The sequence below is a fragment of the Eptatretus burgeri genome, chromosome 2 (genome assembly GCF_056783735.1).
Source record: "Eptatretus burgeri isolate ZD-2024b chromosome 2, Ebu_testis_v1, whole genome shotgun sequence".
Classification (NCBI taxonomy): domain Eukaryota; kingdom Metazoa; phylum Chordata; class Myxini; order Myxiniformes; family Myxinidae; genus Eptatretus; species Eptatretus burgeri.
In genome coordinates, this window is record NC_140962.1 from 155,256,441 (window position 1) to 155,275,623 (window position 19,183).

Sequence of the window (19,183 nt, forward strand, 5' to 3'; positions counted from 1 at the left end):
TGGACATTTGTCCGGACCAATCTTCCGATCTTTTGTCGTGTTTAGAAACTTGTGTATGTATCTCTTAACTATATTCTCAGGATAACCATTCTCACCGAGTATATTCATGATTTTGTCAATTTCAGCAGGAAGATTACAAGGTGAACAAATCCTCTGTGCTCTGTTAACCAGGATATTGATCAAGGCAATTTTGTTTCTCATGGAGCTGTAGGAGTGCCACCAATGGGCGTTCGGATTAACCGTGACGTCATTACGGTTGAACCAATCAGCGTCTACCTTATTGAGACCTGCAAAAAAAACACGCGCCTTCACTTCCTCCTTCACTTGCTGCGATTTTTACCCTGAAGAGTGCAGCACGAAAAGCTTCGGTCACTATTATGTCGTGTTTGTTTGTTTCCATATTAAATTTCTGTCGTACCAAACATCTGTTTATATATATATATATATATATATATATATATATATATATATATATATATATATATATTTATATATTTATACACACACACACACACACACACACACACACACACACACACACACACACACACACGGCCAAAAGTATGTAAACTCCCCTTCTCACACACCCCTTTAGCCACACCCATTGCTGACAGGTGTATAAAATCAAGCACACAGCCATGCAATCTCCATACACAAACATTGTCAGTGGAATGGGCCATACTGAAGAGCTCAGTGACTTTCAACGTGGCACCGTCATAGGATGCCTCCTTTCCAACAAGTCAGTTCATCAAATTTCTGCCCTGCTGGAGCTGTCCCGGTCAACTGTAAGTGCTGTTATTGTGAAGTGGAAACATCGAGGAGCAACAACAGCTCAGCCGCGAAGTGGTAGGCCACACAATCTGACTGGAAGCAACGTCAGCCCAAACACTGTTCAGTGAGAGCTTCATGTAATGGGTTTCCATGGCTGAGCAGCCGCACACATGCCTTACATCACCATGCACAATGCCAAGCGTCGCCGGGAGTGGTGTAAAGCTCACCGCCGTGAGATTGGAGCAGCGGAAATGCATTCTCTGGAGTGATGAATTACGCTTCACCATCTGGCAGTCCGACAGACGAATCTGGGTTTGGCGGATGCCAGGAGAATGCTACCTGCGCGAATGCAAGGTGCCAACTGTAAAGTTTGGTGGAGGAGGAATATCGGTCTGGGGCTGTTTTTCATGGTTCGGGTGAGGCCCCTTAGTTCCAGTGAAGGGAAATCTTAGTGGTACAGCGTACAATGACATTCTAGACTATTCTGTCCTTACAACTTTGTGGCATCAGTTTGGGGAAGGCCCTTTCCTGTTTCACCCTGACAATGCCCCCTTGCACATAGCGAGGTCCATTCAGAAATGGTTTGTTGAGATTGATGTGAAAGAACTTGTCTGGCCTACACAGAGCCCTGACCTCAACCCCATCGCACACCTTTGGGATGAATCGGAGCACCGACTGCGAGGCAGACATTGTCGCCCACCATCAGTGTCCAACCTCATGAATGCTCTTATGGCTGAATGGAAGCAAACCCCCGCAGCAATGTTGCATCATCTAGTGGAAAGACTTCCCAGAAGAGTGGAGGCTGTTATAGCAGCAAAAGGGAGGGGGGGGGGGACTCGATGTTCATCCCCATGATTTTGGAATGAGATGTTTGACGAGTTGTCATACATTTGCTGTGTTGGCATAATTTACACCAATCATAATACAAATATTTATTTTCTTCAAATTTATTTGAAATTTCATTTGTGATACAAGAACGTCTAAGTGGTCAAGGGTCTCAGCTATCTAATCTTTCTGAAGGGTGTAAGGGGTCGAAATGTTGTTAAGGTCTTTTGGGTCTTGGTGGTCTTCAGCATCTTGAGTGTATTTGGGGTATTTTGGGTCTTCGGGGTCTTAATGTTCAAACAGGATGTGATCAATAGGCATTTTGTCTTCATGGAGTGACTGACGGACGGCTTCACGGCTTCACGGCCTCACGGACCGCGCTTTTCGTTTTTATATACTGTATAATGTGTATAGAAGATATTTTTTTGTGTAAATACAACCAATCTCTTCACTGATGGAAATATTAGGCAGTGTGAGGCCAAGAGATGGTAAGGCGGCGTGAGGGTTTGAAGGTAAGGTGGTGTGAGGAGAGGGGATAGGAATGGCGATACAACAGCAACATTTTCTTTTTAACCGCTTGGTTAAATGTAAAACTGGGCAGGGACATTTAAAACCCATGCTATCCACTTGGCAAAGGTCTGCCTGCATGCATGCACGTGCAGCGATCTTTGCACCCATTCCGTCGGCTCACTCCGAGTCTGATTCATACAAGCTACACCATGAGGAAGCAGCTTTAAATTCAAAACTCAACTGTCAATCTTTAACAGTCCCTTTAACAGAGGGGGAGGGATGGGGGAAGCAGGAGGGGTGGAGAGAGAGACACAGACAGAGACAGAGATCGGCAAAGGAGGTTAGAGGGGGTAGAGGGGGTTCATGATTCCGGCAGATATGGCGCCCAGTTTAACATCCATCTGAGACACGCACACACATTGATGAATCACCTTGCCTGTGAAAAACCGGGACGACAGTTTATACCTAGGTCGGATTTCGAACCCTGGCCAGACAGCTTCGAACGATCGTGCATACCTCTCGGCTATCCTGCCATGATGTGGTGATTCATTGCTTCATAACAACTGAACCATTTTTTTTTTGTCATTTAATTATCTTATTTATTTTGCCTTCCTAGCTCCAGTTTGAAGAGCGTGCTCCAAGTGGCTTAACCAAGCACTCCGATGAAACGGTTGAAGAAACTTTGAAAGACGAAACGTTTATCTTTTTTTTTTATGTTTCTTTATCTATACCAAAGTGACGGGCTGTATTATGAAAGAAGATCGTACAAAAAGGGGAAACGCGGTATAAAATAAAATTGCACATTTTCAGTGAGCCAGTAGCGCCCGATGCGCCGTAGAACAACGCGGGGCCAAAAGCTGGCAAGTGGCCCTGACCTTTGTTCAAGTCGATCGATATACAGTGTGAATGTTGTACAGTACTCGCCAAGTGACTTAAGCACTCAAGGAAGTACGCCAATGAAATGGTTGATAAGGAACGGCTGGCTTGGCAAGCCATTAGCAATCATCGATACGTCGTATTAAACACCTACCAGTGACTGAAATGTCAAATATGTCCGAATTGGACAAATTAACACTTTTTTTTTTAGCAGTTGGAACTGTTGTGAAGTTCAGTTCTGGAGCTTAAATTTTGTAATTCGGCTAAGTTTAAGAGATTCTCGAGGTTATGGCATGTGCGGAAATGAAATGAATCCACGAACGCTGGCATCTCCGGGTGTTTATAAGCATTGCGATGTATCCAGCTATTTGTACGTATGGTGATCAGGCATTCAATGATATCTGAGGAAAGTGGGGAAAAAAACAGCTTCATCATCAAGACATCTTTGCAGCTTGTTCCAAGTCGAGGCATTGTCGAGCAGGCCAAACAAAAAATGGCGAATCTAGACTCCATCGAGGGAGAGTGAAGTGTCTGAGGATGCATATGATAAAGGATATAATTAAATAATGCCATAAATTATCTTCAAAAGGGGTGGCTTAATGAACCCAAACACCCAATTTTCACTCTTGCACTCCCTTGGAGTTCCCTGAGTATGCATGGAACTCTGCTGGAGAAGTCGAAATGAGGACACTGGCCCACTTTTGCCAACGACACCATCTGTTGAATCTCAAACTCTGCAAGTTCTCCAAATGTAGTCAGGAGTTTTGAGTGTGTACGAGGGCCCATAAGCAATTTTATTTTTTTTCTGAAGAGCATCGAAGATCATTAATCATGGTCTAGTTCGAATTAATTTATTTATTTCTTTATTTATTGCCAATCACAAAGTGACCAAAAAGCCCTCGAGTGTCTTTTCGATTGTCGCCAGTGCCGTAACACCTGGAACTCACCTTCATCCAAATGGCGGCTTCCATAGAGAAGGTCCTCAGAATGTTAAATCTGATCAGTGGGATTTTGAAGAAACTATTGGAGACAAAATTATTAATTGAAATGTTTTGGGGGAATTATGGAGCCCGTATCATTTCGATCCTAATGCAAGTGAGTCAGACGAAGATGGCAATCGATGGAAGTGTTGGTGAAGATGAAACCGCCGGTTGCATGTTCACTATAGATTGGTAGGTTTTGTTTTTCCATTCAATTGATGGTTTGCGAAGGCTTTTGTGTTAATTGATAAATCGGTTGTAATTACTCCAGCAGAAACATGACATGGCGTGGGCACGGACACCGCCCATGCGCACTCGGATGCCGCTGACGAAATGGGCGATGAATGCTTTGTCCCACCATCTCAGGCTGACTTGGTGTCCTGGATGTTGTGGGATCATCCCATTTCATACTTTTCCGGGATGCTATTTGTGTCTGTGGTCATGCTGCGTCGTATCCGTGCCACGTCGTGTCTGTGCTGCGCTGTGCTGTGTCATGCCGTGTCGATCTCCCGCCCCAGGATTTCGACTTTAAATCGCAAAATTACTTCCTGTATGAATTGCAAATTGGTAAAAGACACATGATATCTATTTTGTAGGGTATCAAGGGATAGATTAGCGTTGAGGTGGTCTGAGAGTTTGGGTTCCCCTTGAAGAGCCAAACCTTGTGGTAGTTCAGTCACGTGGCACACTTCCATGTTGTCAATGAGAGCAGCTTTGTTGGTGTTCGGAAGGAATCCATCAGCTGCTGCAGCCAGTAGAAAAGGAACAACTCCCAATGGAAAGGACAGGATTTAATTCCTCTTGATTGTTTGGCTTCTCCTGATGATCAAAACGTGGGCAAATAACTTCCGGTCACTCGTCAGGACAACCTCCTGGCCTGCCGTCCATGTTATCTTCGCTTTCATAATTGCCAAGATTCTGCTCACAAACGTGGATCATAAACCTCAATTTCATTTCTCGACTCGACTGCGTGGGAGCAAGCCGTATTGTCTGCTTCAAATCACAGCCTACAATTTGCCCAGGCTCGAATGAGCCGACCGCTGATCGCTAGCTACGGCGAGGATCAAACCGGTGAGCCGGCCAATTTTGTCTGTTTTCACACAGCCTTCTGGGGAACATTTATATTCGGCTTTATAATTACACAATCCTAATTTCCAAACAATGAGATCATTTTTCCAGTGTGGTTGCCATGAAACGGAATGATAATCGCCGCAGCTCATTGCAGTGGACGTGCCTTCAGTTAATGAATGGTAATAGAGGCAAAGATGTCCACCAACGACTTTTATCCTTCCCAATATTGTTGCGGGCCAGGTATCGGTTGCGAGCACGACCGCTAGGTGGGGCGGTAGGGTCGACTCTACAGAACACCCGGAATCAAGATCGTACCTCTCGGAAAACTCCGACAGGTACGGGTCCCTTACCGGACCGCGAATCGTCAATAATTCCACCACGTGGTACAGGGTTATTTGCCAATCTTCAAAATACCTCGAGATCCACGTGGCGAGCTACCGAGTATTCACACCCTCGACGGTACTCGTACGAGTCGAGCCGTAAGTGTGCCCGACGCGTGCGCAACCCGAGCGGATGGTTGCCGAAGTTCCGTCGGTCCAAATGTACATTTACAGCGGCAACATCCTTTGTAATTCACCAACACGCGCCATGCCAAACCAATGGAAGAAACACAGCAACGAGCTGATACATTTAACAAATGTATTTACTTACAATGGGGGAAAGGGGGGAGCACGCAAGAAGCAGAGTTATCTGACTATGGAGATGCAAGTATGTACAGCCAAGAGCACTTATACAATTCCTACTTACAGACGGGCCCACACTCAGATGCACACTCAAAGAAACGGATCCAAAATGGTCTTTATTATCCCTTCAGCTCGGAGGGAAGTCGAGCTGAGGGACGAGAAAGTCGCAGGCTACCTGGCCGCGAGCGCGCGGCTCGACGTCCGCACCTCCCCGGAGCACCAGTCGTCCAAGAAGGAACCAGGGCAGCCAGACGCAGACCATGCCAGCCACAAGACGAGCCGAGAACCGGAGCACGCCAGCGACGAGATGCGTTTTGAACGGGCGCAAGTTCTTCCTCTCCGAGCTCCAGCAGATCCACCCGAATATTTCCTCTCCGTTCCTTTGATCGCTCTCGGGCGCGGTCCGCTCAGGCATGGCCCGTCCTCAGTGGGTGGGACACGCCGCATTCCCTTACTTGGCACGCAGCCAAGCGAACCGGTTCATGACCATATTTGGGAATGGAATTCCATCTCCGAACGAATTCCGAACACGCCCACATTCCAGCGAGCGCACGGAGAATGCCGGGAACAGAGGGTTGTCGCTGTGAGTGTGAAGATGGCGTTGTTGTTGTAGTTGGAGATGTAGTAGCTGTAGTTGTGAGTAATGTAAAAATCCTAACTATTAAAATAACTCACAGCGCATGTACATTTATTCACCCATTAAACGAGGGATGGGGACCCTAACTAAAAACACATACTTACCGATATAACTGTTCTATAGGACCTGTATGTTGAGTGCTTATGGCTTCCAGATTCGCAACAATATTTTATGAATGTCGGCCCTTGAATTGTTCCGTGAAAATGCACGATTTAATTACTCACTGAAGCTTATTTCTTCCACGCAGGGCATTTTGGTCGCAAAGTTCCCTCCTCTGGTTGAGTTGAGACAGCAGGTTAAGGCCCGGATGCAGCAGGTGCAGCAGGAGGTTGAGGATGCACAGGTATGGGGACACTATGGAACAGCAACATTCCAATGAAATAAAAATAAAATCTGTAAAAGGATTACATGGTGCCTTTAATACAAAGATTATTTAAACATGTTTTTTTGGAGGTTTTTTTTAAAATCATGATCTAAGGATCAAATTGGAGGATTGAGGCTTAACGGGGGGGGGGGGGGGTGGGGAGGAAATAAAAGAAAAGAAGAAAAAAAATTGTCCCAAACAAATCTCATTTCAATGTTAATAAGACTCTCAATCCTGACTGTTTGTTATCAAAATGACTTTTTCATCTTTTATTCAAACTCGCATCAAGATCGACACTTTTTGATTCATTCTGTCCATGTAGTCCTATCGTTGTCGAACAGTTCTTGGGATGTGCTTAAATATATGTACTGTACGTATTTTGTATACAATGCCGAGGCTCGTACGAGAGCTAAAACAGAGAATGTACAACAAGAGGGACAGGAGAGGGAAGCACAAAACAGTGGGGAACAGAGACATGAGATCTGTGGAAGGGAGAATGTTGGGGTGGGATACACAGGGTAAAGAAGATGGACACTACAGGGGCTTTCAGGAAGGAAAGCAGGGAATTTGAATGAGGTGGGTTTGGGGTGGATTAGTGGAGGTAGAAAAGATCATGGTTTTGGATGGGGGGAGACAAGAGATGGTGGTGAACAGCTGTTTTGAAGACTTGGAGGGAAGGGTGGGATTGAAGAGAGTGTGGGAGTTTGTTCCAAAAGTGGGGAAAAAAGAGGAATGACAGAGTGAAGGTGAGCAGTGATTCTTGATTTTGGTAGTTTTACCAGAAGGGGGTTGTTGGCAGACCTTGAACACCCTATGGAAATGTGGGGAGGACATATCTCAGACAGAGCAGGAGGGAGACCGGAGAGGAGACTGCAGAAGGCAGAAAGACCACCAACCTGCCTGCGGTGAGAGAGTGAGAGACCCCATGACTCAGCCTCATCGTGGGAGATAGCAATGATCCTGAATGCCTTGGTTTCTACAACGTGAAGCCGAGAAAGGTGAGAGGTGGGAATACAAGCCCAGAGGGGAGAGCAGTACTCCATCAGGCTGGGTACGTAAGTTTTGTATGTGGTCAGGAGCTCAGGTGTGCCAAGGAAGGATTTTGCACGACGGAGGATTCCCATGCGGCAACTGGCTCTGGAGGCCAGCTTGGAAATGTGGCTTTCCCAGGAAAGATCATGGCAGATAGTGAGGACCGGAAGCTTGAATGAAAAGACTTCTTCAAGTGGATTGTTGAGAAAGTAGATGGTGTGTGTGTGTGTGTGTGTGTGTGTGTGTGTGTGTGTGTGTGTGTGTGTGTGTGTGTGTGTGTGTGTGTGTGTGTGTGTGTTCCAGATAGTCCTTTTGGAGAGACAAAGTGAGAGTGTGAGATTTGTCTGGATTGAAAAACATGTTCCACGTGTTGGACCAGTTTGTGATTTTATCAGGATCTGCAGTGAGCGAAGAAGCTGCTGATTGCCAATCGGAGGGATGACAGATGGAACAGCAGAGCGTGGAGTCATCAGCAAAGAGATAAAAAGGATTTTTCAGAGAGTCGGAGAAATCATTGATGAAAACCAGAAAAAGAACAGGGCCCAGAACACTGCCTACAGGAACTCCAGCCTGGACAGGAAGAGGGGATGAAAAAACTCCATTAAGGGACACGCGTTGGCTGCGACAGGAGAGGAAGTCTGTGAGCCGTGAGTGGAGATGTCCTTGGATACCATAGGAAGAGTTTGGTGAGCAGTTTTTCGGACACGTGGGCTGATGCTGTCTGGACCGGTTGCAGAATCTGAGTCGAGGTTTGACCGAAAGCTCTCCACCTTGTCAGAAGAAAAGAACGTACTTTGGTGCGAACAGTTGGGTGCGACTGGGTAAGGTGGGTACAGAATGCGATGGGTTTCGGACACAAGATTTAGAAGGCAACTCAGAGTTTAGGCATTCAGACTTTTCATGTGCGTTATCAGCAGTGCGGCCATTTGAGGTAAGGGAGGGGATGGAGGGGGAACATACACCAGAAACAGATTTGATTAGACGCCACCAGGATTTTGCGGAGGAAGAGAGGTTTGAGAGTTCAGACTTGAGCTGAGAAAGATGTTGTTTTCTGGCTCTCCTGAGGGTAGATACACACTTGTTCTGAGCTTTATGGAAGGAACTGAGATTACCCTCAGTTGGGTTTGCTTTCCATGAGGTAAAGACAAGTTGTTTCAGGACAACTGCCTCGCCACAAGCTTCAGTGTACCATGGGTGGGAGGACGGGTAGGACAACTGAAGACGAGAGGGGATAAATCTGTGCATGAGGGAAAGCAGGTTTCTTTGAAAGAATTCCCAGGATGAGTTGTCGGAGGAAGGAGAGATGGGAGACCAGTCTAGATGTTTGATGGCTGCTTGAAGTCCTTGCCAGTCAGACCGAGTGAAATGCCAGATTCCAAGGCGCTGAGGTGGTTCTCTATTAATAGTCAGAGAGATGTTCTCTACTTTGACAAGGACGTGGCCAGATGAACCGATTGGAGCAGAGGAAGAACAGCAGATATTTTCAGGGAAATTTGTCAAAATCAGATCCAGAAGAGATGGAGTACCATTGGTTGAATACCGGGTCGGGAAGTTGACCGATTGAGTCAGTCCCAATGAGTCACAGAAGTCTTTTGCTGAAGTGCCATGGCAGGTGAGAGAGGTAGCCATACTAGCCAACTGGCATGATGACGATTGAAGTCACCACATAAGAGGAAGAGAGAGTTTGGATGAGAAGATAGAAGATGGTCCATGTTTTTGGATAGTGAGGTGTTGATGGAGTCATCACTTCGGTGGACGGTACAGTACACATATAAACATGAGGTGGGAGTGGAGGGGAAGTCGTAGCCAGAGGTATTCCTGGGGGTGTGGGGGAGTGAGAGCAGTGCATGGAGAGTGAGGAATAGAGTCTTTAATGAAGAGAGCAACTCCTCCACCAGGACGAGGCTCAGGTCTGTCATACCGGAGGAGGGAGTAACCAGGGAGAGATAGTCGGGAGGAAATTTCCCAGTTCACCATTGGAACTGCAAGTCTTGGAGGCGAGAGCTCTTCCATATCCACCATATTGTTTTATTGCAAAGGACTTTTAACCTATTTTATTTACCCTCTTAATCCATTTATGATTCCATCTTGATTTCCTTATTTTCTCAAATGCTGTTTTGTAATTTTTCTCGTGAAACTTTGAATGACAAAACGATTGCCCAAAGGTTTCGGGCAGAGGGAGCGTGGAAAAGCTGGAGCAGAAGCAACGAGCGATATATCGAGCTGTGGATGAGAATGTAAAGCAGATAAAGAGGTTCCTCAACGGGAGACTGGAGGTGAAGCTTTCTCACCTTGAATACCAGAGGGAGAATCTGCAAAAAGAGATGGATTCACTCGATGACGCGGAGTCCAACTTGAAAGCATCACTCGAGAAACTCGAAGCAACATCCTTTCTCCGGGTGAGGCTCCTCAAACGATTAATCAAAACAAAATAATTATCACAATTTAACTAAAAACAGAAATTTATTCAGATTTCAGCATATCATCTTCAGGTTTTGGTTTGAATTAAACTTTCAGCAATTCAATTATATATCAAGGAGTCTGCAGACTTCTTTTGTAGGGATGGCCGTGTACACTTCACTGGCTCAAAACGACATAAATCCTCAAAAAAATCTACCGAAATAGAACTTAGTGCCTTTAGAAAGTGGACACCCCCTTTCGAAATTATCACCTCGAGTTGCCTTATCGCCGATAATTAAATTTTAATTAAATCAGACTTTTCCCACCTTTATTGACACATCGTAACCCACAACTTCCAAACGAAAAACAAATTATACAAATTTCAGAAAATTATTTAAAAATGCAAAACTAGAATATCTTTGTTGGATAAGTGTCCACCCCCCTGAGTTAATGCTCGGTGGAAGCACCTTTGACAGCGATTACAGGTGAGAGTCCGTTGCGATAGGTCTCGTCCAACTTTGCACACCTTGATTGGGTAATATTTTCCCATTCTTCTGTTCAAGCTCAGTCAAGTTGCGTGGGGAGCGTTGATGGACAGCAATCTTCAAGGAATGCCACAGATTTTTGAGTGGATTTAGGTCGGTGCTCTGACTGGACCACTCAAGGACATTTATCTTTTTGTTCCTTCATCATTCCGGCGGAGCTTCGGGTCGTTGTCATGGTGAAAGGTGAACTTCCGTCCCAATTTCAGCTTTCTTGCAGAGGACAGAAGGTTTTCCTCTTTGATTTTTCTGTGTTTTGCTCCATCCATTTTCCCTTCAATCCTGACAAGTGCCCCAGTCACCGCTGATGAGAAATATCCCCATAACATGAAGCTGCCATCGCCATGCTTCACAGTAGGGGTGGTGTTCTTTGGGTTATGTGCCGTGTTGTGTTGGGTTTGCGTCAAACGTAACATTTTGCATTTAGGCCAAAAAGTTCCATCTTGGTTTTGTCACACCACAAAACCTTTTGCCACATGGCTTCAGAATCTCTGGAGTGGTTCTTTGCACACCTCAAATGGGACTCAAGGCAGGCTTTTTTGAGTAATGACTTGCTTCTTGCCACCCTACCGTACAAGCCAGACTTGTCCACAAAGTTTCGTCCGAATCCGTTCACAACTTTTTGAGATATCATGCTATATATTAGTTTGGCCCTTTCTCTCAATGGTGAAGAATCACTGAAAAAATTATCAGATCCGGACCATGAGCTTCACCAAAATTGAATCGATTCTTCCTTGTCGCACACCGAAACTGTCCACAAAATTTCTTCCGGATCCGTCGACAACTTTTTGAGATATCCTGTACACAGACAAACAGACAGACAGAAAGGGGTGAAAACATAACCTCCTTCACCTTCGGTGGCGGAGGTAATTATGACGTCATGTGTCACGTCGTGTGGCAGCCATGTTGGAAAAATGAAAAACTCTGGACCTCTGTTTCTCCAAAACCGCACCAAGGAAAAAATTGAAACTTGGCAGATGGCAGGTACTCCTCGTGGGGAATAAATGTGATTATTATGACGTCACTGGTGCCTTCATTATGACGTCATAATTGCATATGTAGAATGCTGCATCTGATGTTTTTTATGTTTTGTTATGTTTTGTTATCTTGTTATGTTTTGTTTTTCAGCCATTTCACTCGATGGCGAAGAATCGCTCAAAAAAAAAAAAATGAGAGTACAGCAAGACCCCGACATTTGCGGGGGATATGTTCTTGGAAAATGTTATAAATGTCGAATCCGCGAATATTGGGGCATTGGTTCAATGGGAAAAAGGGGGATAGGTTCCCGGCAGTTCGTGATGCATGACGGAAAATTTAAAAATGTTACGACCACGAATGCACATCATTAAAGTGTCAATAAAAATACTTACAAAGAAAATACAGCAGGTACTGTTTCCAATTTTTATTTAAGATACTTTGTAACTTTTGATGTGATGATTATGAAGAGTTAGAATCCAGTGAACTCGGTGACTCCTCTGAAGAGGATGCAGATTAGGGTGCTGAAGGGGATGCAGGTGAGGTTAGCCTTGGCAGGTCGAGGCAGCGGGACGAGAAGAAAGTATGAGACCCAGGCCACGCTGCACATAAGTAGTTGTGCAGGGGTTGTGGGTAGAATGAAGAGGGGTGTGTCATGTGACCATCGTTTATGGTACATGGTAGTGGGGGGTGGTTTACGTGGACGTACAGCTGCTATATCAGCGGTCCATGGAAGATGGTTTGAGAGCACTGCGTTATGTACGCATTTGTTGGAAGATGTTTTTTTGCGGGCACAAAAACCGCGACAACGCAAAGCAGGGGCCACGAATGTAGAAAACAGGTCACATTTTATGGACCGTGAATATGCGGGGGGTCTGCGAATGTCGAATCGGCGAGTGTTGGGGGTTTCACGGTGAGTGACATTATCGAGTCACACATTGTGTAGATGATTATGAAATGATCTGCTTGGTGATCCTATCTGAGGATATTTATTCCAAAGTTGTGATCCAAGCTCCGATCATGTATGGTGTTGGTTTGTTCACTTTATACGGACACGTACAAGCAGAAGCCCGTGGTTAAAAAAGATTCCAATGATAGAAAGAATAAAAAAATAAAAAAGGAATCCCTTTATTCTTGTGTTCATTGAAAGAGAGGTTCAAAAAATGGGAGGTTTCATTATGTACTCGACGACCCGTGAACCCGTTGGGTTCCCGTTGTGACAGCGGTTGATGAAAAAAAAATCATTAAAAAAAAAAAACAACAAAAAAGATAGCTCTAGCGAACTATACTGCTGAGGTTCTTTGCATTGATCAAATTCTCCCGAAGAGTAATTGACTGAATCGGGAATTGATTTTTTAATAATTTTTTTCTTTGTCAGATTTGAACGAAACTTGATACTGCACACCGCAGGAGAATGGTGAATAAGGTGGCCCTAAAACTTTTGCGCTATCGTGTAAGGTTTTGGCTGTATTTCGGGAACATACATACATACATACATACATACATACATACATACATACATACATACGTACATACATTTATACAAGATGAGTTTTAGTAATATATCGATGGATAAAATAATTCAAATTAATTAATTTATGATTGATTTTTTTTTCCCCCACATTTCCCCAGATGAGTTGGTGAAGGAGTTGAAAATTTCTGACCTGGGGACCAACATCCTGAAACGTCTTTGTAAGTGAAGGGGGGTGTGAAAGGGGGAGTGTTGAAATGATTGGGGAAATGAGGATTGATGAGAATAAATTAAATAATACTTTGATTCTTATCTTTCCAAATAGCCTGATTTTTCATCTGCATCCCTTGTTTTTATTTTTATTTTTATTCCTTTCATTAATCTCTTATATCCCGTATCACATTTACCACCATCACTCTGTCCTGCAATGTTTATCTCAACACCTCTTCCCTTCCATATGTGGGTGTGGGGAAAATTGTTTCGAGTTGGAAACATTGCAGGTGATGATGAAATGGACATTAGGTCTTACCGTTTGCATCTTGAAGTCACATTATCCCTCATCTGGGGTGGCAGGATACCCTAGTGGTATGCACACTCCCTTCTGAGATGTCAAACCTGGGTTAGAATCCTGACCCAGCTATAAACTGTCATCAATCCCTCGGATGGACATAGAACTGGGTGTCCCGTCTGCCGGCATTAAATGGTGGATGTTAAAGATCCCACGGTGTCCTCTGCAATGAGTATACGAGTTATCTCTGACACGCTGAAGAAATTACTAATTTCTGCACCCTCATTTGAGTATCCTGGATTGGAATGCTGATATATCCAGGATTGTAATGTACAATCAAAGAAACTGCTTTGGCAGAATCGACAGTCTGTGTGGAGAGTAGCCTCATGCACCAAAGTGAAAATAAAATTAATAACTAGAAAGCATCTGAAAATGCAAAGCCTGTCCACTTCCACTTTGTATTTGGACTTCGTCTTCTTCCTTATGTTAAACATGACAAAAACAGATAAAACTAGAGGGGGAGCACTCGGGAGAGTGCAAAACCTCCGCCGCCAATACTGCTGGATCACTCAAGTGAAGCTTATATCTTATTCATTAAATATGATGTCAACAGTGCTGAGTTATAGTTCTTTTTTCCAACATTTTTTTTGGGGGGGGGGGGGGTTGGAAATCACTTAAAACGTGTATAAATGCAAAAAAAAAATCGAAATTTTGTTGAAAAAAAAAAGTTGCAAAATTTTTTCCTCTTACAATTTTTTTTGGGGGGGTTGAAAATCACTTAAAACATGTAAAAATGCAAAAAAAAAATTTTCTCAAACAATTTTTTTTGGGGGGGTGGGGGTTGGAAATCACTTAAAATATGTAGAAATGCAAAAAAAAATTTTTTTTCTCCAACAATTTTTTTGGGGGGGGGGAACAATTTTTTTGGGGGGTTGGAAATCACTTAAAACGTAGAAATGCAAAAAAATTTCTCTATTTTTTTGGGGGGGTGACAAATTTTTTTGGGGGGGTTGGAAATCACTTAAAACATGTAGAAATGCAAAATTTTTTTTTCTCAAAAAATCTTTTATTTGGGGGGGTTGGAAATCACTTAAAATATGTAGAAATGCAAAAAAAAATTTTCTCTATTTTTTTTTTTGGGGGGGAAACAATTTTTGGGGGGTTGGAAATCACTTAAAACATGTAGAAATGCAAAAAAAAATTCTCTAACAATTTTTTTGGGGGGGGGGTAACTTTCTTTGGGGGGGGTTGGAAATCACTTAAAACATGTAGAAATGCAAAAAAAAATTCTCTTTTTTTGGGGGGGGGGAAATTTTGGGGGGGTTGGAAATCACTTAAAACATGTAGAAATGCAAAAAAAAAATTTTTTTTCCTCTAAATTTTTTTTTGGGGGGGGGGGGGTCCAAGTCCAAAATTTAATGGCATGATCCTTGGACCATACCTAACCCCCCCCCCCCACCAAGTTTCGTCGAAATCCGTAGAGGAGTTTTTCCGTAATACTGTTCACAAACAAACAAACAAACAAACAGAAAGGGGTGAAAACAGTAACCTCCATCCTCTTCGAAGATGGTGGAGGTTAAAAAAACTACGACAGCACTTGATGAAGTACATACCTCCACCAGGCTGAATAGTTTACGTTTTGTATCCGACTGATAGGCCAGATCTGCATCCGGACCTTAACCAAAATCAAATTGGCTTGTTCTTGTTGCCTAACTAACTGATCCACCTCGTTTTGTCGTAATCCGTCTGCGAGTGCTTGAAATACCATGCGATATATCGTTTGTTGCCCCTTTCACTCAATGGTGAAGAATCACTTAAAAAAATAATTTCACGTACGGATCTGCAATCGGGTCATCACAAAAATCTAATAATTCTGTCCTGGTGAAGTGCCGAACCTCTCCACCAAATTTTGTCTGAATCCGTCCACAACTTTTTGAGATATCCTGTTCACAGACAAGCAGCCAAACAAGAAAGACGTGCAGAGCACGATGCTTATGAAATCCCGAAAACAAATTTGACTTTAAAAAGAATTTGTGGTTGAATTTAATGGACCAAATATGCAAATCCTCTTCAAATTTCAAGTCAATCGGATGAAAATTGACTTTTACAAATTTAGCCTTTGTTGACCTTTTACCTTTAAACCACAAAAATAATCAATGATTGAATTCAGCGACCTGATGTGAAAATTCTGTTCAAATTCCAAGTCAATTGGATGAAAATTGAGGATTTTAGAAATTCCACCTGTTTGATGACCTTTGACCTATGTTGACCTTTTCACCTTTGCACCTCAAAAGTAGTTGGTTGAATTCAATGATCTAACATGCAAATTCTGTTCAAATTCCAAGTCAATCGGATGAAAATTGAGGATTTTAGAAATTTCACCTAATTTGTTTGTTGACCTTTGGCCTATGTTGACCTTTTGGTCGATGTTGACCTTAAAAATAAGTGGTTGAATTCAGTGACCTGATATGCAAGTTCTCTTCAAATTCCAAGTCAATTGGATGAAAAATGCAGATTTTAGAAATCTGCACCTAAGTTGTTGACCTGTGCCCGATGTTGACCTTTTGGCCTATGTTGACCTCAAAACATAAGAAGTGGTTGAATCCAGTGACCTGATCAGCAAGTCCTCTTCAAATTTCAAGTCAATCGGATGAAAAGTGAGTTTCAGAAATCTCATCTACGTTGCTGGTCTTTGGCCTCTGTTGACCTCTTGGCCTATGTTGACCTCAAAAATAATTGGTGCTTGAATTCAGTGACCTGACATGCAAATCCTTTTCAAATTTCAAGTCATTCGGATGAAAACTGAGGATTTTGGAAATTTGGCAAGTCCATACATTGGAAACACCAGAACATTCACCACTCCTCTTGGTTTGATTTGTCACATCTTTATCTTTCCAGATCGTTGTCAATCCTGACATTGCTCTTCTCACGAACACGAACCGTCAATTAATTTCTCCACAGTCTCCACATTCATTTCAATGTTGGAACCCAGGAAGTTTAAACCTTCCAAGTGACCAGACATTTTATGGGAAGGTGAATATTCAACATCTCTGATTCATGAAGTTTGTGGGCATGGCCGAGCTGGGTGGCAAACCACAGTGGGTCGGTGGGTGGCACACTCCCCTCGTAGCTGTCAAGCCTGGGTTGGAACCCTGAACCAGCCAGAAACTCCCATCCTGGTGTTTCACAGGTTGGGAGAGCCACCAATGTGTGGACCACCACCAAAGAACCGACACTGCATATAAATCATGGAGTTATAAAGATAAAGGTGTTTGTGTTTCTGTCTGTCTAACAAAGGTGCCCTTTTTGTATATCTGCAGACGGTCGATCCCTGAGTCTGGACCAAAACTCTGCACATTCACAAAACGTGCAGATCTCTGAAGATCTCAAAACGGTGACACTAATCACGACCAAACATCAGAACACGAAAAGCCTCTTGTTTCTTTTGATCGCAGCTCAATACCGTGCAACCCTCGGCAGGACACAACATCGCGACCCAAAACGCACTGGAGTTCTTTCCGATGAGAGTTTCTCCTCGGGCCGTCACTACTGGGAGGTAGATGTGAGGTCTTGTCGTTTTTGGAGAATCGGACTCGCTTTAAACTCCATTGTGCGGAAAGGGGAAGGGAACGAGCGCAGGTTGGGAGGGAATAACGAGTTCTGGTGTGTTGAGAAATGTTTTCACCAATACACAGCAATTCATAACAAACAACGGACCCACCTTCCTGTGCCGAGGAATCCTGAACGGTTGGGGTTCTTGTTGGATTGCGAGAAGGGAGAGTTGAGGTGTTTCGGGGACACGCGGATCCTGCACGTTTTTCGGAGCAACTTCACTGACTCCGTTAAACCCGTTTTGCAATTTTTTGGTTCTGATTCTGGTTCCGTGCACATGTGCTCGTTGTGATGGGGATTTTTGATTTCGCAATTTGCTGATAATGATGATTAAAATTTACTGATTTCGTAAGTCCTCTCCCCATCCTCGCATGGGGGTGGAAGATTATTATTATCATTATTATTATTATTATTATTATTTTTGTGCTGATGACCTGACCCTGGGTACTTCCACCACATTTGCAAGATTTGGTGGAGGTTGACTCAGCTGTTTTTGGAACATCGTTCAGTGAGTCAGTATGTAAACACTCGGATATTCTTCTCCGAAACTACACATACAATTTCGATGAAACCTTCATACCCGTGATGTACCAAAGTTTGTTCACAGCATTAAAAAAAATAATCAGGGTCTGTAATGTCTATTGGGGGAGGGGGGGTCAAAGTGGGTCCACGATTCACTCCCCCCAAAATAGGTATTTCACTTTCTTCTGCGAAACTACATTCAGGATTTTGATGAAAATTGACTACAAACTTCATCACCTGAAATGCCACTAAAACTAGAAGTCCTATTTTTGCCAAAAATTTGTAGAACTTCTCAGGACCAAAGCCTCTTGATATCTTGCAAATCCCATCAAAATATATTGCATGTTGAGTGGGTTAATTTCAAGGTGAAAGGTCATTACGATTCCGGCATCGCTATGTTTGACTAATGAAAAAGTAGTCGCCCGACTTAGATGTAACTTGATAGGAATCATTGCTGCATGGTACTTTCACAAGTTAGTTCAAACCATCGGACAAGTTACATATTCTGTGGATCATACTACGCCGACCAATGGTTCCCTGGTTCTCCCAGGTGAGCGGAGCGGCATTGCCCCTGTGTTTTTTTTTTTTTTAAAGATCTTAGGGTCTTGAGTTTGAGTCCTTGTTGTACCATTGAAACAACATCCGGTGGGTTGACTCAGCCTGCCATCCTTCCAGGTCGGCAAAATGAGTACCAGCTTACTAGTAACGTGGGGGAACTGCAGCAGTGGCACAGCTGTGCTTCCAGAAAATGATGCAACCGGCACCTACAGGATGCATATGAAACTACATCTTGTTTTATGTAGTTGGATCGATTGGGTGGATCATGATTGGGTGAATATAGTTTATTGATTTTGTGATTATGATTTTTATTGATTGATTTTTGATTTATTGATTGGTTGATGATTATGATGTTAATGATTCCCTGCAGTTTCATGAGTCCCTGTTTTTCCTGTAGTTTATGAGTTTCGAAATAATTAATATGATTTGTGCACGAATTCACCGCAAATACAAAGTTCGGGTTATTTTGGGTTCAAATTTAAGATTTCCTTGTGTGTGGTGGTTTATTTATGATCTGATTCATGTTGGTTTGTTCTAACAATAATAAAGGTTATAAAAGGTAATTATTTATTTTATTTCCTCATGCCTGCACAAGTGGTCTTCATGGACATGGACGTGACACGGAGTTTCACCGTGTCCGATCCGGATCAGAACACAACCTTCAGATGTTCTTGTTTTTTTCCATTAAAATGATCCGATGATGAACCGCAACGAATGATATTTATAGTCGGATCCAAGTTTGCTGTGAATTTCATAAAGAACCTGACAGTGAGAATACAGTTCCTGTTGAATACAGAGATTCCCACGGGGTTATATGTGCAATCATCAATACGTTCCCTGATGCAA

The 19,183-nt window shown here is 43.4% G+C and overlaps 1 protein-coding gene across 1 annotated transcript in view; it reads left to right on the forward strand.

Moving 5' to 3' along the window:
* The window catches only part of LOC147033644 (tripartite motif-containing protein 60-like), a 33,316-nt gene extending 14,416 nt beyond the window's left edge, over positions 1–18,900 (forward strand). Inside the window, exons 4-8 of the mRNA XM_085851810.1 lie at positions 6,601–6,696; positions 9,915–10,148; positions 12,351–12,405; positions 13,299–13,358; positions 16,966–18,900. Coding sequence (XP_085707936.1) covers positions 6,601–6,696; positions 9,915–10,148; positions 12,351–12,405; positions 13,299–13,358; positions 16,966–17,549 — 1,029 coding nt within the window. The 3' untranslated portion in view covers positions 17,550–18,900. The remainder of the gene's footprint in view (positions 1–6,600; positions 6,697–9,914; positions 10,149–12,350; positions 12,406–13,298; positions 13,359–16,965) is intronic.
* Positions 18,901–19,183: the final 283 nt, after the last annotated feature.